Source organism: Pollicipes pollicipes, unplaced genomic scaffold (assembly GCF_011947565.3).
Source record: "Pollicipes pollicipes isolate AB1234 unplaced genomic scaffold, Ppol_2.1 Scaffold_1600;HRSCAF=1878_pilon_pilon_pilon, whole genome shotgun sequence".
Classification (NCBI taxonomy): domain Eukaryota; kingdom Metazoa; phylum Arthropoda; class Thecostraca; order Pollicipedomorpha; family Pollicipedidae; genus Pollicipes; species Pollicipes pollicipes.
In genome coordinates, this window is record NW_023595962.1 from 9,669,914 (window position 1) to 9,694,351 (window position 24,438).

General features: G+C 54.0%; 1 protein-coding gene across 1 annotated transcript; it reads right to left on the minus strand.

Moving 5' to 3' along the window:
* Positions 1-1,054: 1,054 nt before the first annotated feature.
* Positions 1,055-24,230, minus strand: LOC119093630 (uncharacterized). The gene is made up of 6 exons (XM_037216619.1): positions 24,164-24,230; positions 19,384-19,441; positions 7,358-7,581; positions 6,448-6,945; positions 6,268-6,346; positions 1,055-2,031 (listed from the first exon to the last, which is right to left on the minus strand). The coding sequence occupies exons 1-6, from the start codon at positions 24,179-24,181 to the stop codon at positions 1,865-1,867; spliced, it is 1,044 nt and encodes a 347-aa protein (XP_037072514.1). The 5' UTR covers positions 24,182-24,230; the 3' UTR covers positions 1,055-1,864.
* Positions 24,231-24,438: the final 208 nt, after the last annotated feature.

The following is a 24,438-nucleotide window of genomic DNA, read 5'->3' on the forward strand; positions in this document are numbered from 1 at the left end:
TCATTCCAGCAGTCGCGTCGCGACGGGACTGTATTAGGGATCATTCTGCAGCATGGGACCGATCTCGTGTCCCTGCGACAAGAGCGGCGGCCATCCTCTAGGAGCGGGACATCTCCGATGACAGATGCGGCCATTCAGCTGGCTGTCCACCCGGCAGACACGGACCATTCTTTTACCATATAACCTGTGAAACTAACCCGCAAGAACCGCATTGTTGTTTTGTTTTGTTGTACACATCTAATATGGTTGTATGGCATATATACCTTGATGTCGAGAGCAGGGCATCTCTGTCGACCTGTCGTCTAATTCCTCTCTCCCCAAGAGTAAGACTGGTGAGTGCGCATGCATGCCCGAATGGGCCTCCCGCGTGGCAAGTCCCGCCCACTGAGTTTACTGACCAGTGCCGGAAGAACTGGAGTGGCTGGACGGGCCTGTACCGCTCTGAGTCCATTGCGGTTGACCTTTCGTCAGGGGTTTAGTCGGAACTACCTGCAAGAGTTGTCAGGAGCCTGACAGCAAGAAACGCCATAACTGTGCTGTAGCGACGTTGTGAATTCGCTGTAACTGCGCCGTAACTACGCTCAAACTACGCTGTAACTAAGCTGTAACACACACGATGTAACTTCGCTATGTATTTACAGATAAATGGATGTGGCGAGCGTGATTGATTGTCCACAGGTCCGACCGGTCCCGGCGGATTCCACGTCGCTGTCACGAACCATCGCCGCGGCTCACGACTGCACTAACGGCTGTAGCTACCTCTCACAAAGTATGATGTTTTGAGACGATTCGGAATACGGCGCGGGCGTTGTTACGCTGCGTCTTGAGCGAAGTACGCGTGCCACCGCGAGACATCGGAGCGGTGGAGCCATGGGGGAGGGGGAGGCGAGGGGGCAGCCTGACGCTCCCGCACACACATGGCGCATGTCACATGTCACATGGCCGCGGCTGTTGGCGTACACGGGGCTACAGACATGCAGTTTCACTGACACAGAAGCGCACCCCCATGGCTACGGCGCCGAATCACGCGCCTTTGAGGACTGGAGAACACGGACATGCGTGTCAGCACTGCGGTACAAAAATACTGCGGACACTCGGCCGGCGGGCGCGAACTGCGACACGACAACGTGGAGACTACTGTTGCTGGAGAACGGAGACACAGCCATCAGAGGTCTGTGTCCGCCTACAGCTGTTGAGTGACGGAGACAACCACCAGAGGTCTCTGCTTGTCAGGTGGTGTCGACAAACGCATCCCGTCTTCAATACTACTATTTGCTGTGAACTAATTGGCGCCAAGGCACACAGTGCAGGCCGAGCATTCTATTGGGGCGAAGGCACACACCTTCGTGGGTTCGGTGACTCCAGGTGGAGACCAGAGCTCGCACAATCTGTTCTTGTAGTTGACTAATAAGTAGGGAACAAGTACATTATTTTGAGCCCCATGAAAGCAAAGGTCTGATTCAATTGGTGGGTTTTGATCGATCACATAACTTAACTAGCACAATCATAATCTTGCATCATATTTAATAATCGGAGCTTGCGCAAACTTTTTTCACCAGCGACTTCTAAGGGTAAGCTCAGTAACGTCTTAAACGCCGCACCCGGTAATCTGCCACGGGCATGTGGCCAGCTCCACACGCATCAGCAGACAGCTTACAACATCTAAGACACAGTACGTGATACAGTCTCAGCATTCCAGCAGCTGGGCGCGCAAGCTGTCTGCTTCCGTCATGATCTTCAGCCAATCTGACCGCTCAGCGCCGGTGGCTTTCTAGCAGTGCTGCCACCTATCTTCCGACAAGGGCGCCATCTGCAGCCGCATTGTCACCCGGCCTCCGGCGGAGACGTCTTCGACCAGTCCGGCCTACCAGCCGGGTCGGAGTCCGTCCCGCAGCGCCATCTGGATGTTGGAGGGCACGTTCCAGGGCATGAGGAAGCCGCCGTCGCCAGGCACGCCCAGACCGGGCTCTCTGTACTGCGGCTGGGGCCCGGGCCGCTGGCGCTGCCGGCCCGGCGCCGCACTGGCTTCACCTGGGGACCATCGGCAGCGTTAGATCGCGGGCCGCAGGCGTGGAGCGCAGTCACCTTAAGAGCTATGGGCTATGCAGCAGGAATGCCGGGGGTTATGCTTGGATTTGTACTTTTAACACGGTGTCCTTTGGCATTACGTGGACAGAAAAGCGTGAACGCCCCCCTCACCTACCCACTCTTGTCTGTGGCAACAACTCCTGCTGCCAGCCAATCAGATACGAGTCTGACCGAAACCTGCCCAGATTAGTAGACGCCTCGAGGTACATTGTTTGTGGGCCTTGCTGAATAATGTTATTTGATGTGTTAGATTATGATACATAACATTATGAAAGTGGCCCTCAGTGTGTAAAACCCGTTTGTGGGTTTGTGGGCCTAACGGAATGCAAGACTGAGGCTGAGTGGGGAAGACTGCACCGTCGTGGAGCGACTGGGCCCTTGCGGCTCTTTGTTGGCCTGCTGTCTACATGACTGCATCACTATCCCGGCACACGAGCAGACTGAGCCCTGTTTCATTGGCTGGTCGGCATGGAACTTAGAAGGGATGAGTTTCTGCCTGCTAGGTGTCTTTGAGACATCTGGTCCCCGGCCTTGCTTTGTCTGCCTGCTTGGTGTTTTTGAGACATCTGGTCCCCCGGCCTTGGTTTGTCCGCCTGCTAGGTGTCTTTGATACATCTGGTCCCCCGGCCTTGGTTTGTCTGCCTGCTTGGTGTCTTTGAGACATCTGGGCCTCCGGGCTTGGTTTGTCTGCCTGCTTGGTGTCTTTGAGACATCTGGGCCCCCGGGCTTGGTTTGTCTGTCTGCTTGGTGTCTTTGAGACATCTGGTCCCCCGGCCTTGGTTTGTATGACGCTCGAATTCCGGGAAGTGGTATCTCTAGAGTGACTCATCGGTGATATCCAGCATTTTCGAAATGGCCTGTGTTGAAGCAGTTAACAACTGAACGGAAAGGTAACGTTTCGCCTTGAAAGCTTGCCAGAAAGTTCCGCGATATAATTGATAGTGGCAAGCTGGACCCATGCTAGCTGTTTTGCTGTTGTAGAGCTGCCAGAAATGCCACTTGCGCGAAAGGCAATACTTAACTCCGTTGCGTTGTACACGTGATGTCACAGCCAGCCAATCATGGGCCGGCAGTGGAGGGTGGCGGCCAGGTCCGTGACGGTAGATGGCGTCATTCCGGATCATGGGACATTCCCAAATAACTCGTTTGGAGTGAGTGAAATTTATCATTTTTCGTGACGTAAAATGTCCCATCAAATGCACCACGGGGAATCTTCGTTGCATTAGCGCAATTTAAGCAGCCGAAGCTAAATTAAGTGCGAGCACCTACCGAAATTCCGAACGTGCGGGCAGACTTGGGCAGATCTCAAAAAAAGAAAACGGAAAAAACGTGTTTGAAAGCTGGGTGAGTCTCGCGCTCAGAGCGTTCCGTCGAAGGTACGATCAACGCCGGCTAAAGCCTTTGACACTGTCCATGTTCTCTCGTCTCCAGGGAAAGAGATAGGCACCTGGGTCCAAGTGTGCAGCCACCTCCTCGAAGCATATCAGCCACGTTCTCCAAAACTAAAGAAAGGCCATCGATGTTTGAAACTCCCCGGCCGGAGCACCATACCACGGCACATACATCGGCATAAACCTTGGCAACCATCGGCGCTTCCAATCACAGGACCGCCGATTCCCCCCCTCCCCCTCCCCTCTCCCCCTCTCCTCCCCCCAAGGACCCCGTGGAGCAAACCCCCGCCTCTTCCTCTATGACGGACGTGCTTGGGCAAAATGAGCATTTCTGGACTTTGAGGAAAATCTGAACAATTTTTGCTGGGAAGAAGCTTGTCATAACACAGTTTGTCAGGTGAAAGGAACCGAAATCTGACGAGCCGTGAAAACTACCACACTTTTTTAGGATCTGCTCCAAGTTCAACCCCAAATGAAGCGTTCGGGGCGGCTCTCCCCATCTGCACGTGCGTGCCTGAGTCGACGGTGGCGCGTGCTGCAGCCACCGCGGACGCTCCATTCTATGAAGCCTGGCATGTCGTCGGTCACGCACGGCTTACATCGTGCACGAATCATGTAGGGCTGCCAGACAATGCAGTGAAACCCCTGAGCGAAGCGAGCTAACAGGAGATGCCAAGCCATCACTCTCCGCTAGCGTGGTAAAGCACCCCGACACGAGCCCGTCCAGCGAAAGGCGTCACTTTCAACTTGTTCAGCACCAGCTGTACGTGGCTCGCCAGCAAGTTATGATGACGCTGGTTGTGAAGGACTAGAGGGGCTCGCCAGCCAGTTACGGTGACGCTGGTTGTGAAGGACTGGAGGGGCTCGCCAGCCAGTTACGGTGACGCTGGTTGTGAGGGACTAGAGGGGCTCGCCAGCCAGTTACGGTGACGCTGGTTGTAAAGGACTAGAGGGGCTCGCCAGCCAGTTACGGTGACGCTGGTTGTAAAGGACTAGAGGGACTCGCCAGCCAGTTACGGTGACGCTGGTTGTAAAGGACTAGAGGGGCTCGCCAGCCAGTTACGGTGACGCTGGTTGTAAAGGACTAGAGGGACTCGCCAGCCAGTTACGGTAACTAATTTGCCTAAATTTAAAGGTGCTTATCCCTGAACAGTGTACCTGGTGACGTTAAAGCCTTCTTGCATTTTGACGGTATAGTTTTACATATAATGTTGCATTGTCTTGTTTAATGTACATGTGTATTTTGGCATGTTTAGTACGTCTACAAGTTTTTGTGTATTTACGACCTAAGTTATTTTCGCACTATTCACAAGGTTAGAAGTACCACTTTTGTGGAACGCTGTTTCCATGCACCAAGCAATTATCACACCTTTGAACAGTTCGCCTCATTTAATTTTGACCGGTGCTGCCACTGCTGCAGATAATGTTTTGTAAGTCAATAATACTGTAACATTCGATGTTATTTCGTATGAATGATCGTGCCACGCAGCAGATGACTCGTCTACGACGCTGTATTGTTGCAAAAAATATTCGTATCTACTTGACTTTAAGTGACCCCAGGCAAGGGAAAATGCGGTGCTAGGATGCCCAGCCAATCGCTTGATGCTGTCCCTCTCCCCCTACCCCATACATGGGCAATACGTTGCGGAGATATATGATTTGGTGCGTCGATTTTCGCTGAAGATTGTCGATTGTAGCAATTGTGCGATTGCGTAATTGATTGTCATTGTCGATTGCGTCGCTGTCGAAAGAGCATCTTAAGCCTGCGAAAAGTGATATGTTTACTCTGTGTCACCGTTTGTCGGTCACCGCACGCTCGGGTGGGGGTCAAATTGATTCCCTCATTCTGATTGTTTTTTCCGGAATGGTTTCCGAACGCCGCGGTGTAGCCGCGCTAAATTTTGCATAGCCTTAGACAATTTAATAGCGGATCGTGTGGTATCAAAAATAGGGTGCACTTTGCAAGATCGCTGACTTACGGACGGTCAAATCAGGCCATGGATTCAGCGAAGGCAATTCCAAGGGAATCTTTCAAATTGATGGGGCAACGGAATGTTAGACGAAGCTACACATCTTTGAGATGCTTTCTTAGGCAATGCAAGAATGGAATGACCGAATTCCATTGACCTAGGGTCATATATGAAGGTCAAAACGAAGTCAAACCAACCTGTTTTATTACTCTAGGGAGATTGGAGTAGATTCTGGTGCTGACTTCGAATTTATTGACAACAATAACTATATTACGCATTTTCCATGGACTTCTTGTAGGCCAGAATACGTCACTGACCTAAAATGATCAAGGTTAGCGTTTCGTTCTAGGAATATACTGCCTAGCTGAATCTTTGTCGCGTATTCAAATGCAGAACTCAAAGCAGTATTCTATGATTTTGGTCACCATGACCTTCGAAACGTCAAAAAAGGTCACGGACCTTGAGTGAGCACGTGACCGTTTGCTTAGAACAGGTATCAGGTTCTGGGGACACTTTGTAGACCAACTTGGAGTTTGTTGTACCAACCACTCGGGCCAACTCGGGCCAAGTTGTAGACCAACTTGGCCCGAAGGTCATAATAAAGGAGACTCAAACTTTGCCCTAAGTGAGTTCGCGCACAGACCAACATACCTTGTGAATTTGAAGGCTCTATCTCTTTTAGTTTCTGAGATCCCAGAGGGGTCAAACTGCCCCCACCTCCCGCCCGAACGAGGGGTATCCAACCGGCCACCCGATCTCGTATTAAGCGATGTTAGCTGCCTCCCCCCCCCCCTCCCTTCGCCGGTGGTTCTGCTCACCTCCGAAGAAGGCGTCGCCGTAAGTTCCGAGTGGCTGCGGCCGAGGCTGAGCAGAAGCCCCGGAGGCGGCGGCCGGCGCCTGGGCAGGCGGCGCGGGCGGAACAGCTGGCGACGGCTGAGGGGCGGGCGCAGCGGCCGGCTGCGAGGAGGGGAGCTGCGCAGCGGCTGGCCCAGCTTGACTGTATGTGGGCTGCGGGGCAGGAACGGCGGGCTGAGGCTGCGTGGCCTGTGGGGATGGAACGGCAGGCTGAGAGTAGGAGGGTTGTGGTACAGGGACTGAAGGCTGAGAGTATGTAGGCTGAGGCGCAGGAACTGTAGGCTGAGAGTAAGTGGGCTGAGGCGCAGGAACTGTAGGCTGGGAATAAGTGGGCTGAGGCGCAGGAACCGTAGGCTGAGGCGCAGGAACTGTAGGCTGAGAATAAGTGGGCTGAGGCGCAGGAACTGTAGGCTGAGAGTAAGTGGGCTGAGGCGCAGGAACTGTAGGCTGAGAATAAGTGGGCTGAGGCGCAGGAACCGTAGGCTGAGGCGCAGGAACTGTAGGCTGAGAATAAGTGGGCTGAGGCGCAGGAACTGTAGGCTGAGAATAAGTGGGCTGAGGCGCAGGAACTGTGAGCTGAGAATAAGTGGGCTGAGGCGCAGGAACTGTAGGCTGAGAATAAGTGGGCTGAGGCACAGGAACTGTGGGCTGAGAATAAGTAGGCTGAGGCGCAGGAACTATAGGCTGAGAATAAGTGGGCTCAGGTGCAGAACTTGTGGGCTGAGATGCAGAAACTATTGATTCAGAATACGTGGGCTGAGGCGCCGGCACTGTGGGCTCGGAGTACGTGGGCTGAGGCGCCGGCACTGTGGGCTCGGAGTACGTGGGCTGAGGCGCCGGCACTGTGGGCTCAGAGGACGTGGGCTGAGGCGCCGCAGCTGTCGGCTGAGGCTCCTGAGTACCCGGCTGAGAGTACGTCGGCTGCGGCTGCGGCGTCTCCGCCTGGAAGTACGTCGGCTGCGGCTGAGCGACGGTTGGCTCGGGTCGCGCGGGCGGCGGCTGCGAGTAGGCCGGCTGCTGCTGCTCCTCGGCGGGCAGCGGCTGCGAGTAGGCCGGCTGCTGCTGCTCTTCGGCGGGCGACGCACCGCCCTGCACCCCCGCCACCAGCTGCTGGTCGACGGCCTCGATGGGCGGAGCGGCCGGGATCGGGTAGCCCTGATAACTGGCCACGCCGGTGGGGGTGGGCGCCGGGTCGGCGCCGCCGCCCTGCGACGGCCGAGTGGTGACCTCGGTGATGCTGTAGGCACGCGGTGGACCGTACTGCCGCTTGTGTCGCCCTGCGTGCGGAAACGACAGTGTCAGGCCATCGCAGAATGCACCACTGAGCGGCACCAAACGACACCGTCTGGCGTGACCTCGGCCGGCAGCTGAGTGACGCGCTGCCGGACTTCGAGGCAGCCGAGCTCGAGTGCTGTGTGTCTGTTCTGGCGCGTGCGGTGCGAAGCGGAAACGGCAGCTCGCGCCCCAGCGCAAGCCGGGTCAGAGCTTCCAGAGGCGGATACTGGTATGTTCTAGCTCCTAAGGGGACCTGTGTTTGCCGGTTAATTGCATGGCATGGTATGGTGACATGGCATGGTGGCATGGCATGGTGACGTAGCATGGTTACATGGCATGACATGGCATAACTTATCATGATGACATGACATGGTGGCATGGCATGGTGATATGGCATGTTAGTATGGTACACGGACATGAAAAGGTGTCATGACATGATGATGATGGTGATTTGTATTTGGCATCAACTGACACTCTACATACATGCGTGACTATTACGTGCCATTACGCTGAGAAATAAAACAGGATGTCAAACAAAAACAACGGGAGGTGATAGGGACATAATTATATAAACATAAACACACATAAACAGCATGACACAACTTCATCGCACTAAAAAGGAACTGGCAGTGCGCTTAAAACTTGGTGAATTCAGTCTTCGAGCATCCCCAGGCAGGTTGTTAATGACAGACGCCGTCCGGTATGTGAAGGACCGCTGTCCTGCCGCCGTGCGCACCGCCGGGGGGGGGGGGGGGGGCGCAGGTTATGGTCCATGCGGGTGGTTCAGTCACTGGTCCGCGCATCAGCATATGTTTGAAGCACCCAGGCAAAACCTTCAGGTTCACCCCGTTCACGGGCTTCGTGCGAATGATACGGTGACGTGGCATGGTGATAACACACGGTGACATGACATGTTGGCATGGCTGACAATGGCCAGAGCTGATCAGCAATCAAGCCAGTGGTCATTAGCCTGATCTTCATGAGCTGTCCGCTGCACTTCGCGGCATGCGCACGTCAATTTGGTCTCTCCTTGTCCACCAAACTCCTGCGTGTTATTGACGACCAGACGCCCCCTTGGGACACTCATGCAGGCGGGCTGGGGCTGACGTGGTGCGATGACTGCTCCTCTCCCCTCCTCCCCCCCCCCCCCCCCCCCGGACGCTCTACCTCATCATCCACGGGCAAAAATCAGCCGCAGATTCAGGAAATCCATTCAGAGCGAGCATGAAGCCACGAATTAGTGAGACAACGAACAACAAGAGCGTCAGCACTGGCCGTTGACCCCAGCCGTTCGTGCCGGTTATCGTCACGGATCTGGCCGGTCTGATAGTGACGAAGTATGGCGCAGAGGCGTGTTCATTGCTGGCAACTGCGAGTGGCGGCAAGCGTACGTAGAACTTCTAGGTCTTTTATTGTGATGCATGTATCGAGTCCGCTGAAGAAACGAGCTGGAAAACGATCGTTGGTCTGTGGACTTATTATCTCTTACGCTGAGAGGGGGCAAAAAGTATTCATAATAGAGGGAAATTGGAGGGTATGTGGAGCGATACATGTATCGAACGGTAGTAAGTTGGTATGTTTTAAAGCCGCTCGCGCTGCGGTGCGTACGCTGTTGTTTTCCTAGACGGCCTACAGCGTCTGTGTTTGTGCGCGGTGGGGTGGGTGGTGGGTGGTGGGGGTAGATGTGTGACAAAAGATGGTCGAGTTGCCTGACTTCTCAGGTGACCTTGGAAGACGTGGGGCTCGGTGTCAGAGAACGCCTGACTACAGCGAGGTCCCAGGCTTGGGACTTGCCACATCGTGTGATTCGGTTTCTCCGCTACGATCAGCGTGACAGAATAGGCGCCGCGACGTTTGTGACCGTAGCAGTGGCGTGCGTCATAAAATCCTTTAAGGCTATTGGCCGTAACGTAGCACGCCGGTTACGGCCTGAGGTGATAACAGACAGCGCTATTGTTACCACGTTGATGATGGAGCTACCACTTTCAGAAGCCTATGCCAGTAGGATATCAGAGCATGGTATCAGCACAGTAATATCCTACTTTCACAAGCCTATGAGCTTATTGACAGGGGATGGACGGAAGCTTGGTGTCCGAGCTATTGGTTTTGATGGCTGGGTAATAAGCTGGCCTTAGGCCGTCAAGGCCCGACAATTTTAGTCAGCGAAGTGAATAAATTTTCAGTAGTTTGCAGTTGAGAAGATTGCGGCGGACGCATGGCAAAAACGCAAGTATTTTTAGTGAATATTGGTCACATCAGACCGGGTCACGTGCCCAGGTGGCTTTCGGGGCCCGGCTTGTCCCGGTTTAGGCCTCAGTGTGTGGTGTTCAAGGCCAGTCCTGGCAAAGAAAACCTTGTTGACTTTGCGGTTTATCACTGGCGCGCATATTGGTCTGTTAGTGTTGGGATCGTTTGCTGGTTTAAAGACAGTACATTATCATGCTTTATACAGTTGGTTTTGCGAGCATATTTACTCCGGCAGCCGAGACCTGACACAAGTCCTTAAAAACATCTGAAAATGGTTATATCCATGCTTTGCACACGTCGTGCGTGAGACTTTGCATGAGACTGCTCGCGTTGACCCCCACTTGCCAGCATGATTTTCTGCTGTCTCCGTCAATAGATCCGTCTCTCTGTCCCTGTCAATCTTCGTCAATTGGACTCATCTCGTTAAGATTCTGGATTAAGATTAAGGCTTATGGTGCACGACCATCGGCGTTTCTGTCCCTTGAAAAATTTTACTTAAAACATGATAATCGAACGTGTCATTGAGGGGGAATGGGGCTGCCAATGCAAGGTTGCAGAAATGCCACCTGATCAATCAGCCTACACTCAAGTATCTTGTAAACATGAACGTGCAACTTTTTAAAAACCAAGCTTCTCGTCGGTGGAGATTTGATGAGGGTGAAATCCATGATGACAAAGGTGTACGTGATCGCTTACCCTAAACAATTTTTAATTACTTGACGTTAAAGCTCTCTTAGGCTGCGGGCCTGCTTGTCATTAAGTGTGAGCATCCCTGGAAAGCGCGTCATTAGCGTGCATATAATAAGCCTGTTGTTGTTCATATCTCGTGGGTCAGCCATAACTGGGTCACTTTAAACTCGCAGACATTTCTACCGCGCTTCAAACCATAAACCCATTACAAGCTACCATTCACTAAATACCTCAGGGCAGCTCTTTCAAAACTACCGCCAGGAAGCGGCCAGCAAAAGCTGCCTCGAGGCAGCGGTTGACACTGGGCAACACGCCGCCACCGTCCAACAGCCATGCGTCGTTTCCGGCGGGGAAAGCAGCCGCTCTCCCACGCTGGGCCCGGTCGACTCGCCATGTACCTGCCAGTCCAGACCACGATGGACCCTATCGCCGGCTTTCATCCTCCCGTGTCAGGAGTCAGATCGGGGGGATTTGTGCATCTGACGGATGGCAGCTTGGGAAGCCCGCTCCTCAGCGGGGTCACGGGGCGGGCTGACCTCATAATGGCCGTCTTTGATTTGATTTTATGTTTACTTTCTATCATGGATATTAAGCAGCACATAATATGGTGAGCGGATTGGCGCATGAGTGGATCGCTTGCATCCGAGCGCCTCTCCTAACAATATCAAGATATGGCCATCGCCGCCAGGAAACCCACGATCCACCGCCCACTCGTCCGATCTGTAAGCTGACACGGGCCAGGCGTCCGCCGCCCCGCTCCGGTCTACACACATAGCCGTCTCGGGCCGGCGGCGGACGCCCGGTCCGGCTACGCCACCCAGTGACCCGTCTGCTGACCGCGCCTGCTGGAAGTTTTTAGATAAATCGTTTGGTCTGAAAAAGAAATGCTGGCAAAATTTCTGCTATCTGCTGCCCATCGCGATCTTTATACCAAGCGATCGTGACCTGCGGCAGCTGGATGGCTGCTGACGGACTGAGCAGTCCACGCAGCAGTGTGGCGGTTGCCAGATGGCAGAAGACGGCTGGGCTCTCGTTGTGTAATGGATAGCATGTCAGCACTTGGCAACACCCCACCGCTAGCTCTGACAACGAGAAACAGATGGGGAGCAGAACGAGGTTTACGTAAGTTGTTCAGTGCATTTGCGAGAAGCATTATGCACTTAGATAAAACAGTAGTAAAGGCCTTGTTCCTTGTGGAAAAACCAGGAGAATGAAGATATAGATGCGTTGATATTTCTGCAACGTGCCTTTATCGAAACGAATAGTAGAAGCAAATGATATGCGTTCCGCTATTCGTTGCGATAAAGGCATGCTCCCTAAATATCAATGCATCTATATCTCCACTCTCCTTTTTGTATCAGTGCATCTATATCTCTTTTTGGTTTTTTTCGAGGAATAAGGCTATTACTACTGTCTTACCGAACGAAAATTGTTGGAGAGAATCCCATCCCTTGTACCTGCTGCTTGTGTGATTGTGCCGGTTATCTATCTCCTTATGATTTGCTTATTCAGCTAACTGCAAGCAGAGCAATGTGGTCGCGTTTTGTCAGTCGGTTAATCTACTGACAAAGTTAGCCTGATGTCATGCAGTGGTGGCTGGACACAAACCGGGCGGAGCTAGTGTCACTGACACAGGTCACTTTGTGTCACTGACACAGGTTACTTTGCTTTCCGCTGAGGCGTAGATTGCCCACCTCAGGTACTAAGAAATGACAAGATGTTCATAGGCCTGGCGGTCGTCAGGCATCTGCGTTTTTGTATTGTGGATCTGAGCGATGTTTCATACCAAGAGCTTGTCGTGCAGTTTGCAGTGGTTGTCATGTTTGTTGCTTGCTATGCTGAATGAAAGAGCTGAAACTGCTTAACATAGCATCGGTCCCTATCAGATTAAATCGCACTTTGATCAAGAAAAGTGAGAACCGAATACGACGATGAATTGACAGAGAATGGATTGCTTCAACTCACTCAAACGCTACGCCTGGTTGCCTGACGTCATTTGCCGGCACAAGGACTATCACACCCGTAAAGTTTACATTACGAACGCGGGTCCGCTTGCCACCGACGGCGGCGCGATTCCCACGGTCGGAAGTCCTGTCTCACGGCTCGTTGTGTGCTAATGTCCAGCTCTGTTACGCGCGCGTGCGGAGGACCTTGACCGAAAACCGGCGAGCTGGGCGTTCACCGAGCCTTCGAACGCGAGACCGGACCGGGCGGTCGAGCGTGACGGAGCGCGCGCTCTGACTGACGCGGATGATGGCCGGAGACGGGCGGCTCCGGTGTGACGCCCGCGCGCGAGCGTCAGCAGCGGGTGACGCCGGCGTGTGCCCTCGCTGGGCGAGTCGTCATATGACGCTCTCACAAATCGTCAGTTGGCTCTTTTGATAAAATGGATTCCTCTTTGTCTGAAATGTGTGCTGGACGGTTTTTTACCACATGTACCGGGACACCATACCACCTGAGGCCGCCGGGTCCATGCAGAAGACTCATATGTGAGTGGCACAAGCTATTATTAAAGAAGAACATTATTCTTCACTTTAATTCAAAGACTTGCGCTTGCGTAAGGCGAAGGTGAGAATATTGAAGTTGTAGCGCATAAGAATATGTCAATTGTGCAGGTGATCTTTTACAGCAGTGATAAATGCAGCAACTTATGAATGCGTGCAAGCTGTGAATGCAGGCGATTTAAACGCGCCTCGGTTAAGACGCGCCGTCAGGAAAAGGATTTTTATTGCGGCATCCTGAGAATGACGCATTGCACGTCACTGAGTCGGGAACACCTTCACGTCCATCACTGTTATCAAAGCCCTTCCCGAGTACACTTACTATTTTGATTGGCAGAAGCGCGCTAGTGACCAAGGCTGCCTTTCAGTGGCGCGCTGCAGCAGCACGTGGGACCGGTATGGCCGCTACATGGTCAGGCAGTCTGCCTTAGATGCGAGCCTGGGTGGCTTGTCTAAGTATAGCGGCGGTCGCGTGTGCTCACTTGTTATCCTGTACCCTTCGACCCAAAAATGCTAAAAACCAGAATGGGAAAACGCCTCGTTGATTTAATACTGAATACTGAGACCCATAGTTCAGCTGAATAGAACCAGTGATTTACGCTCCCATTAAGAGTAAAGTGAATGTAAAACCCACGTGCTCAAGCATTCTACGAGCGACACATCTTCAAGCAGGTCGATAGTTATTCAAGGCACCTAATTTTTCAAATTGTGGAGATTGACTGGGAAATACGTGAAGTTAAATGAGTCACAGAGAGCACGGCTGACCACATGTGTTCTTTGTTGTTCTTGTGTTCTTTGTTCTTGTGTTCTTTGTTTCAAAAAACGGAACTTTTTTTCTTTTTTGGAACAAGCAAACAAGCAACTTTGGACATCATGCTGTCATCGCGAACAATGAACGTCCACCAGTACACCTTTCAACGACGCCCAACACTCGGGCTTTTCAAATGGGTCTTCAGGGACATGGCATGATGGTGAAAAGCAGCATACGAACGAGTTTTAGCCGGGTTTTATTTTTTACTCGAACGTTACGCACGCCGTCAAGCACAAAGCAATGCTATAGAGCGACAGCGACTGCGGAGGCCATGCCAGCGCCCAGGAGCTGTGGCGCAACTGGCGGTCGCCCCCCCCCCCCCCCCCCCACCTGGGGGTCGAAGGCGCTAACTACTCGGTCATCACGCCCCCTTAGCCGTGTTTGAGACGTCAATGTTTGTGTGCCACAGAACGCGATTATGCCGCGTACGTACGCACCATTGAACTTTTTAGCGTGAACTAACGCAACAGTGTGCTTGAGTGGACGATGTTCATGGCAAACGCATTCATAAATCGGTCGAAAACCCTTATGACCATAAACATGTGTCCCCTAAACCCAAAATTGCAGCCAGACCATAAGCCATGTGTCCGCAGGCCTGTGTGTTGCAAGTCACAGTAGCATGACTGTGTTGTCCTTAAGTTGCGAAAGCTGCAATGATGGATGCGCCGTTGGCTACTGAAGCAACAGCTCTGACTGCTGCCCCGTCATCTGGCGGAGCGCTGCTCGCTGAACCTGGTCACACGCAGCCTGCACGAGAATTTTCAGCGGCGAAGGAAGGGACAGAGAGACGTCACCAGTGGAGGACCAGGGAGCGGAGACCTCCCAGTCCTGCGAGTGTCCCCCTTCCAGAGACGCCAGCAATAAAGATCAGGGAGCGGAGACCTCCCGGTCCTGCGAGTGTCCCCCTTCCAGAGACGCCAGCAATAAAGATCAGGGAGCGGAGACCTTCCGGCCCTGCGAGTGTCCCCCTTCCAGAGACGTCACCTGTGGAGGACCAGGGAGCGGAGACCTCCCGGTCCTGCGAGTGTCCCCCTTCCAGAGACGTCACCTGTGGAGGACCAGGGAGCGGAGACCTCCCGGTCCTGCGAGTGTCCCCCTTCCAGAGACGTCTGTGGCGATTGTGGTGTTTTTGGTAGTTTGACCCTCGAATCATCGGCCCCTTCAGAGCAAGAGGTAGTCGCCTCCGCACACCATCGGCTGGCTCGCAAGCATTAAACTCTGGCTACGTTCATGACGAGGTATCAAAGTCGGCACCACCGGGATCGAGAATCCACATCACCGGGATCGGTAATCGACATCATCGGGATCGGGACTCGATATCACCGGGATCGGGACTCCACATCATCGGGATCGGGACTCGATATTACCGGGATCGGGACTCCACATTATCGGGATCGGGACTCCACATCACCGGGATCGGGACTCCACATCACCGGGATCGGGACTCGATATCACCGGGATCGGCACTCCACATCATCGGGATCGGGACTCGATATCACCGGGATCGGGACTCCACATCATCGGGATCGGGACTCGATATTACCGGGATCGGGACTCCACATTATCGGGATCGGGACTCCACATCACCGGGATCGGCACTCCACATCATCGGGATCGGGACTCGATATCACCGGGATCGGCACTCCACATCATCGGGATCGGGACTCGATATTACCGGGATCGGGACTCCACATCATCGGGATCGGGACTCCACATCACCGCGATCGGGACTCCACATCATCGGGATCGGGACTCCACATCACCGGGATCAGGACTCGATATCACCGGGATCGGGACTCGATATCACCGGGATCGGGACTCGACATCATCGGGATCGGGACTCCACATCACCGGGATCGGGACTTGATATCACCGGGATCGGGACTCGATATCATCGGGATCGGGACTCGACATCATCGGGATCGGGACTCCACATCACCGGGATCGGGACATTACCGTAATCGGGGGACGGAACAATCAGGAGAAAAGCCTCTTATCTTTGGCGTGGACCTTTGGCTTCAAAACATGACATCAGAAACGGAACACTCCAGCAGTTGCGCCCTGCTTGACCTCCTGACCTGCACCACATGGAAACATACCACAAATGCAGTGCACCGTTGAGTGGTGTGCTCTCCGCGTGCCGGGACACGTGCAGCGGAAGCGTTCGGCGGGCGAAGCAGAGCTTCCCAACCTCGACACAAACCTGATCCCCGTGACAGCCTTGGTCCACGTCCCCCTCCCCTCGCAGGTCCTCGCCAGATCAAGTCCAAGGTGTCGCCGCGCACTATCGACGGTTGGACTCGATTACTGTTGCGTTATGTGCCATTTGTTTGCCCGTCCCGTCCTGGTTTCGGAAGAGTGTAATCTGCAGGTATTCGTTCTTGCTCATGCATGAAATTCATGCATTTCACATCGGTGACTGTCTGCATTGATGGCTTTGTCCAGGACGGACATTACCATTGGGACTTGATGACGCGCCCAGCTGCTGAGGCTACGTGGCATCATCTGCCTCTCACCCTGGCAGGAAGGGAGGGCAGGCACAACGGAGAATCGAACCCCATACCCCTGGTTTCTCAAACGCGCAGCGATTGACGCCCTCCAAGACGGACCACTGAGCTCTCCGCTCCATTGCTCGCCGTCAGCGCGCCGGTCAGCAGCTGATGACGTCACAGTCGGCGTGGCGCCCGAGGGCCCGTGGAAAGGGCGCCCTCGCCGGCGGGCGGGCGGACCTGCGGTTCCGCTCGGCTGCCCAGCAGTGGCTGCTCGGCCGGCGCCGCCAGCGGTCGGACTGGCTCGCCGGCAAGTGAGGGGTACTCATGCGTGATGCAAGACGGCCTGGTCCTCCGATAGGTAAGATTTAGGACCAGCTGTGAGGCCAAGGGCCAGTCAGGAACAAGCCCGGGGTAGGGGATGTCAACATGTAGAAAGGTGTGAAACTATTCTCGGAACTGTGCACCTCATGCGACGGAGAATACTGAAATATCTCCTTTTTGTGCTCACAGTCCAACGTCCGGAAATAGGCCACGCACCTACCATGCATTGTTGTGATATGGCCGGTTAGCGTGTAGATTCCGAAATCGTCAGAGGCATACGCATGATTGGAAACACCCATATACCTGAGAGGGCTCAAGCCCCCACCTGATCGCAGCCATCCTACACCTCATGGTCGGGCACATAAGCGTCGAGTAGAAAGAACCGACTCGAAAGCACGGCATGGCCGTAATCACTGAAGAACATCCACCTCTGGCCAAAGATAACATCATGTGGCAATACTAATGAAACCACGCCGTGGCAGCTTCCATACGCTGCTTCCCATTAAACACCCCGGGACCCGGTACACAACACCATTATGCAATCACAGCAGCGTGCACTGGGGATGAAAGCTTTCGCCGCTCCATTGCTAGGCTTCCCGGGTTTGGCTGTGTGGAAGACGACAGACACGGGCGGTTGGCGTCTTCCAGTCCCAGAGTCACCGGAGACGTGAGGAAGGTGTCTATACTACCGCGGCCTCAGGGAAGCTAGGAAGTCTTTGGCACTAGCCAGTGCTGCTGTGGATGCAGCTGCAGTCTGCACGGGTTGGGCTGCAGGGGAAGACATCTGCCGTCTACACGTGAACAGGCTGCAGGGGAAGACATCTGCTGTCTGCACCTGACTAAGCTTCAGGGGAAAACATTTGCCGTCTGTACATAACTAGGCTGCAGGGAGAGACAGCTAACGTCTGCACGTGACTAGGCTACAGGGGAGGCATCTGCCGTCTACACGTGACTAGGCTGCAGGGGAAGGCATCTGCCGTCTACAGGTGACTAGGCTGCAGGGGAAGACATCTGCCGTTTAAACGTGACTAGGCTGCAGGGAAAGACATCTGCCGTCTACACGTGACTAGGCTGCAGGGGAAGGCATCTGCCGTCTACACGTGACTAGGCTGCAGGGGAAGGCATCTGCCGTCTACACGTGACTAGGCCGCAGGAGAAGACATCTGCTGTCTACACGTGACTAGGCTGCAGGGGAGGCATCTGCCGTCTACACGTGACTAGGCCGCAGGAGAAGGCATCTGCCGTCTACACGTGACTAGGCTGCAGGGGAAGACAGCCGTCTTGAAGTCCGCTGCAACATCCACAAGATTTTGAAACACCCGTAGCCTATTTAACGGCAGGCTGTTTGGAAGCGAGTCAAACAAAACCAGAGTGAAATTTAACGCTCTTTGTCGGTTTGTTCCACATCACTTGCTATGCATTCAAATCACAGAAGGATTGGTTGGCTGCAACCGTTTTTTAATTCATCTTCCCGGCGAGCGGCAGCTGGGACGCCGGCGTGCCTCATCACGAGTCTACGCCGGGCATCCCAGAGCGATACAGAACTGGACCAGCACGCGATTGTCTCGCATGGCCTCCTGCAGTCAACGCCGACAGACGCACTTTCCCCTCCGGGTCTCCTCACCGGAGAGAGAGCCACATTCCAGGCCGATTGCATGGAACGTGGACGTATGATGGCACGATAAGTGTTACATGCCATATGGTCAATGCACCGACCACGATAGCAGCGTGAAGACTGCATCGTGGATACGAGCTTCTTAATGTATGTGGTTTTGTTCCTGCGTTGTGCCTGCGAGTGACATGGGTGCCGTCTCCTGCCCAACGCGGCGGGGCAGAACAGCTGACCGCTGCGGCTGTGTTCAGGCAAGTAACGCCGAAAGCACAGTGCATGACTGGCTTGGCAGTTGGAGAACTTAGTGTACCAATATTGAACCAAGTGATATTACCTCAGATTTTGCGTACGGAAAACCTAAACAGCAATCAGAGCTGTGGATGACTTCGGTGTATTGACTCAGCTCTGGCTCCGGATCCGAGCTTGTGGTAATTGGTCTGGCGATCAGCGCGTGACAATTTCGTGAATATCGCGGTTTTGCGTGACATTCTAAAAACGCATGCAGCAATTTCAGCTGCATTTGCTACAGACTGTCGTAGCGAGTGTGGTAGCCTAAAACCTTTATACATAATAAACGCAAGTTTTACATTTGTCGCATTTTTGAAGTGCTTGCATCGCTTTTTTGTTTTGAACGGGATGTGTTCTTGATTCCGCGGTGCCTGACGTGCCCCGAGATCACTGACCCCCCCGAGATCATTGACCTCCGACCCGAGGCATGCCAACAGCTGAGCCCACGCGGAGACCACGCCCACTCGGCCAAACCCTGACGCCAGGTTCGGCGCGAGGCGCCGTAGATGGTCGCGTTCCGCCCGGCGGGCGCCGATAATGCACGGGGGACGTCCAGGAGTGGACACCGGAGAAAGTCCCCCGTCCCAGAATAGCCGCCGCCGTTGCTCACAGGGGATGATGATGCCGTCTTATGCCCGAGTGGTTCTGCAGCGCACCGCGGTGAGCGATGGGACGTCTGTGAGCTGCTGGCGCCGATAACGCTGCAGTAACGCTGGGCTCGTCATTGCGCTTCTCTACCGCGCACCGTACCGTACCGTACGCCTCTATACACTGGGAGAGAGTGCCGTTGGTGCTGGTGCGAGAGCGTGTAGCCTGTGGCAGGGGCGCCGTGTCTTCCTTACCGTGGAAGAACTGGCCCGATGTCAGGGCGGCGACCACGCAGAGGAGCGTCCCACGCACCTGGAGGAGCAGACGAAAGACGGGTCTATCAGGGCTGAGCTGGCTGGGCGGGGTCGGCTCGCGCTGCGCGGTGTGCGCCGCATCAATGGACACCGCGGCGAATGATTGTGCCCACTGCTCTAATAGATGGTCTGAACTCGAAGTTTGAAACGCATCACAGGAATGAGATGAAATACTGGGTGCTACGAACGATTCAAACGCCGCATGGCTCAACAGATGACACACCAAAATTGGTGAAGCAGTACTAAATAAATAGAGCAATGCTTTCCTACATTTGGTGGTACTCGCATAATGTACACGATTTTTAAATGTTGTGTGTACAGCGCATTAAGAACATTCAAACCCATTTACGCCTACCCATTCTGTGCAAACCTCAGGGGGCCTTCGACTTCATCAATGCAAGCTGGAATTGGCATCAATTGAAATTTGGATATCCGCCGGTGGTTGTAATGTCAGGCTGAATGGTCTGACCTATGATGGTTTGCAATGATCACAATTTACATCAATAGTTTGATTCCTTTTGTCTTTAAGTATTCATCCCTTCAGTTGCAACCGCTATACTCTGTGTTGTACTCGTAGTGCATGAATTTATGTCATCATCCACACCTCGAAGACAAAATATATTTCGAACCAATCACACGTTTGACCTGGGCTAGTGCAAAATTATTGGTTTAGCCAGTCATTTGTACCTTGAATCCGGTACAAAAAATACTATTTATTTCCGACTTGCACAATTTGCTTTTTTGGCGGCGCAAAATGTCAGCGCCATCATGTAATGTGTCGTAAACGCTCTGACATAACCAGCCCATACCACGTCGCCCCCTCGTGCCGATGCCCAGCTGACTCTCGCGTGCCGGTTCGGCCCAGCGGAGCGGATGGTCGGCACCGCCAGCTGGAGAGCGGCGGAGATGCATCTCCCTCGTGTCTCCTCCAGACCGCACGCGGCCGGGCTGCTTGGCCGGCAGCGGGACCGCCGACCACTGGGCTTCCGCACAAACAGTGGGCCAATGTCGCGTGACAGCCGTTTGGCGTGGCGCCTTACTGATATCCCACCGATTACATAGTGTTGGCACATTTCACAGTCCGGGCTGCCACCAGAAAATGACTCGTGTCTGTCACCGTATCTAATTGGCTATTGCCGATCTAATGGGCTAACAGATGCATTGTCGTTTTGCTATCTGTCAGCCGGTTTGCCTGAGTCATGACTTAAACGCACCCACGATTGGTTGCTAAGATCGCTTACGCACTATTAGACGAACATTTGTTCCCACCCTGCCCCATCCACGTGCTCAAGCGCCATGACTTCAATTACCGCTCAAACCATTATTTACGATTGTCACCGGTATTACGCGAGTGGGTTCAGCCCGAATGGTGTCCTCGGCTCTGTTGGAAGCCGCCCACGTCTGTTTTTTTTCCATCTGATCACTCAGAGTCCGATGATGTTTATCTTGCAGGATGAAGTAAGGCACACATTTTCACTCGTTTCCATTTCGGTAACTTGTAAGGGTGAAATTCACGTTGCCTGGTTGCCAATGCTGTATTTTCTACGTCAATATTGTTAGGGAGTGTGCCTGCCCTGATTTGACCACAGCGGGGACGTCTGGGGTCAAACTGAGAAGCTCCAGCTGAGCACCGGCTGGGCTTAGATTGACAAGCTCGAGCTGAGCCCCGGCTGGGGTCAGACTCACAGACTCGAGCTGAGCCCCGGCTGGGGTCAGACTGACAAGCTCGAGCTGAGCGCGGCTGGGGTCGGACTGACAAGCTCGAGCTGAGCCCCGGCTGGGTTCAGACTGACAAGCTGGAGCTGAGCCCCGGCTGGGGTCAGATTGACAAGCTCGAGCTGAGCGCCGGCTGGGGTCAGACTGACAAGCTCGAGCTGAGCGCGGCTGGGGTCAGACTGACAAGCTCGAGCTGAGCCCCGGCTGGGTTCAGACTGACAAGCTGGAGCTGAGCCCCGGCTGGGGTCAGATTGACAAGCTCGAGCTGAGCCCCGGCTTTGGTCAGACTGACAAGCTCGAGCTGAGCGCCGGCTGGGGTCAGACTGACAAGCTCGAGCTGAGCGCCGGCTGGGGTCAGACTGACAAGCTCGAGCTGAGCCCCGGCTGGGGTCAGACTGACAAGCTGGAGCTGAGCCCCGGCTGGGGTCAGACTGACAAGCTCGAGCTGAGCGCGGCTGGGGTCGGACTGACAAGCTCGAGCTGAGCCCCGGCTGGGGTCAGACTGACAAGCTCGAGCTGAACCCCGGCTGGGGTCACACTGACAAGCTCAAGCTTAGCCTCGCCGCTCATAGGACGCTGTTGTTCTGACTGATTGCACTTATGGCATAACAGAGATTCTTCGTTCGAGGTAATGCACGTGGTTCATATAACTTTGCATCAAACCAAATCATATACAAATCGAGGGCACGTTATTCAACAGCAGAAACCACCCAATATTTGTCGAAACTCTACAAGGCAGAACAATCCACTGAAGCGGGGCGGCGTCCTGAGTGTGACTCAAAACTTCTTGTGGCGCGATTCCGACGTGGTCGTTCACGTGTTTGAAGTGCCAGTGCGGTATCAAGAGAGTACAGTGGCGCGGTGACCGGGCTGACGAAGCTGAACCGGTTATGCGCCGGGGTAGGGCGCGTAAGTCTAATGCACTCCGAATGTCCGGCTGATCATTCATGTGGTACGGTACCAGGCAGACTGACTCTGTGTCCAAGAGAAGAACTGGCTGACGAGGGCTGTGTGATTTGTGTGTGTGGCTGTTGTGTGACGTCTGCTTGGTGCACACTTCCGTGCTCTAGCTCAACACCGCTTGGGATGTTTGACTGCCCTTCACTGTCTGGCGTGTGAGTGTGGCTGAACACCTTTCGCATGACGCGCTTGTAGGAAAACGATTCGATCTCATACGGCATTTCGTACGGGAAATGCACGTACAAATGGGGTGCGTGTAGTGTAGTGGTTAACACGCCTGCGTTAACCACTGCGCGTCTGGGAAACCAAAGGTACGGAGTTCGATTCCCCGCGGTGCCCGCCCTTCCTGTCAGGGTGAGAGGCTGGCGACGCCATATAGCCTCAGCAGCTGAGTGCGTCGTAAAGACCCAATGACACACACAGTGCAAATACAAATGTTGAGAATGGGCGTTTTAAATCGAGCCCACCTGTGAGGTTGTGACACTGTACGTCCTTAGTTCACCTTAGTATTACCTTAGTTCACCACGCTGGAAACTTTGATCTGTCGATGGGCGTCAAAGAATGTCGAATACCAGTGATGTGTTCGTAGGATGTTTGTTATTGATGGACTAGTTTGGACAGCATAACAAAGGTTGACGTATCCTCCCCTTGTCCTGAGAGGAGCGCCGTAGGGGTGCCAAAGTCCAGGCGGTCTAACATACCGAACCATTTGCTTAGGTGTCTCCGCCACTTGCCTTTGAAATTTTCGTCGCCTTAAGACCACCCCAACGTAAAAACAGCTACCACCGCCATCACATCTGCAGCCTTTGTAAGCATTCATTTCAGACCATACTTTTATTTGACATCGGCTGACATTACGCATGAATATGTGGCGACTACGCGTCGTTAGTCTGAGAGTTGAAAGAATATGCCAACAACAACGGAAAGTAATAAGGGTTAAAAACATATCAACGCATGCAAGCATAAACAGCATAAGGCAGCCATATGACACAAAATATGCCTTGGCAGTGCGCTTAAAACCGGTCGAATCCGTTTGTCTAACATTCCCTGGGAATTCGTTGATGAGACAAGCCGCTCGGTATGCGAAGGGCCGCTGTCCTGTCGCCGTCCGCGTCGCCGGGGGGCGCAGCTATGGCCCACGCGGGTAGGACGGTCACTGGTCCGCGCGTTGGCGTGTGTTTGAAGCACTTAGGCAAGACCTGCAGGTCCACCTCGCCCACGGGCTTTGTGGGCAGTGATAACAGTTTGCATTTTACGCCTCTGGCGAGGCGCGGCAAAGTGCAGGTCATCCCAAGCGCGAGGCATGTGGTCATGCTTTCGGAGGCCAGTAACTACTCTGGTGCGAAGTTAACTACTTTCGGCAATCTGGTTCCGCTAACAGCCAACCCCTGGTCATTAAGTGAAATGCAGTTTCTCACGCGCGAGATGACTAGGCCCCGCATGATGGTCAGCAATACTGGTGAGAAGAAATACTTCGTAGAAAAATGACTAAATGCTTTGCAGGGATGGCCTCAGCATCTTGACCAAGAATGTTGATCACCGCTAAGCATGGCTTGTTAACCATGGGGTCTCGTGAGAGGGGCGGGGATGGAGCGAGCCACATGACTACGTCAGATGAGATCCTTCGTAATACATTTGTTGTTATGTTTTTTGCCGTTGGAGCAAAGGAAAGCTATTTGGGTGAAGCGTGGCAACATTAGGGACCAACGTCTCTAAGATATTGACATAAAGTGTCCGCAGTCGAGCGCATGTTGCATTGCGGGCGTAGACTAGATAATATCCCTGACTTGCACATACAACTACAATAGATGTCCAGCGTCTTTTCCCCAATCCTACAACCTTAGAAGAGCAATATCGGTCTGCCGGACAATTCTGTAGACAGATTTTGCCGTGCCACAGAACGACACAGCGCGATGAGCTATACCAGCCTGTACAACGCCGTGCACTGGAAGAGACTTGCAAACATTTCGCTATCTCTGCCCGCCCCAGTACTAGTGGAGCATTCCCGGCCGCCATCGCAGCAGTGCGCCGGGCAGGTACTCACCAGCAGGCGAGCGGCCATGTTGTGAGACTGTCGTGCCGTCCGCAGGTGCCGACCCGTCTCCCGCGCCGCCGGTGACTGGCAGAGCGCCGCTGACTCGGACCCGCTCGCTATATACCGGCCGGCCGCTCCCCGACCCAGGGTCAGCCGCTCCCCGACCCAGGGTCAGCCGCTCCCCGACCCAGGGTCAGCCGCTCCCCGACCCAGGGTCAGCTGCTCCCCGATCCAGGGTCAGCCGCTCCCCGACCCAGGGTCAGCCGCTCCCCGACCCAGGGTCA

Bases quoted from the DNA above. Each gene is read 5' to 3' on its own strand.
- LOC119093630 (XM_037216619.1), bottom strand. The intron at 7,582-19,383 runs GTAAGGAAGACA...TTCCGCACGCAG, and splicing joins ATCGGGCCAGTTCTTCCACG to GGCGACACAAGCGGCAGTAC. The intron at 6,347-6,447 runs GTCAAGCTGGGC...CCGCCTGCCCAG, and splicing joins TGCCCCGCAGCCCACATACA to GCGCCGGCCGCCGCCTCCGG.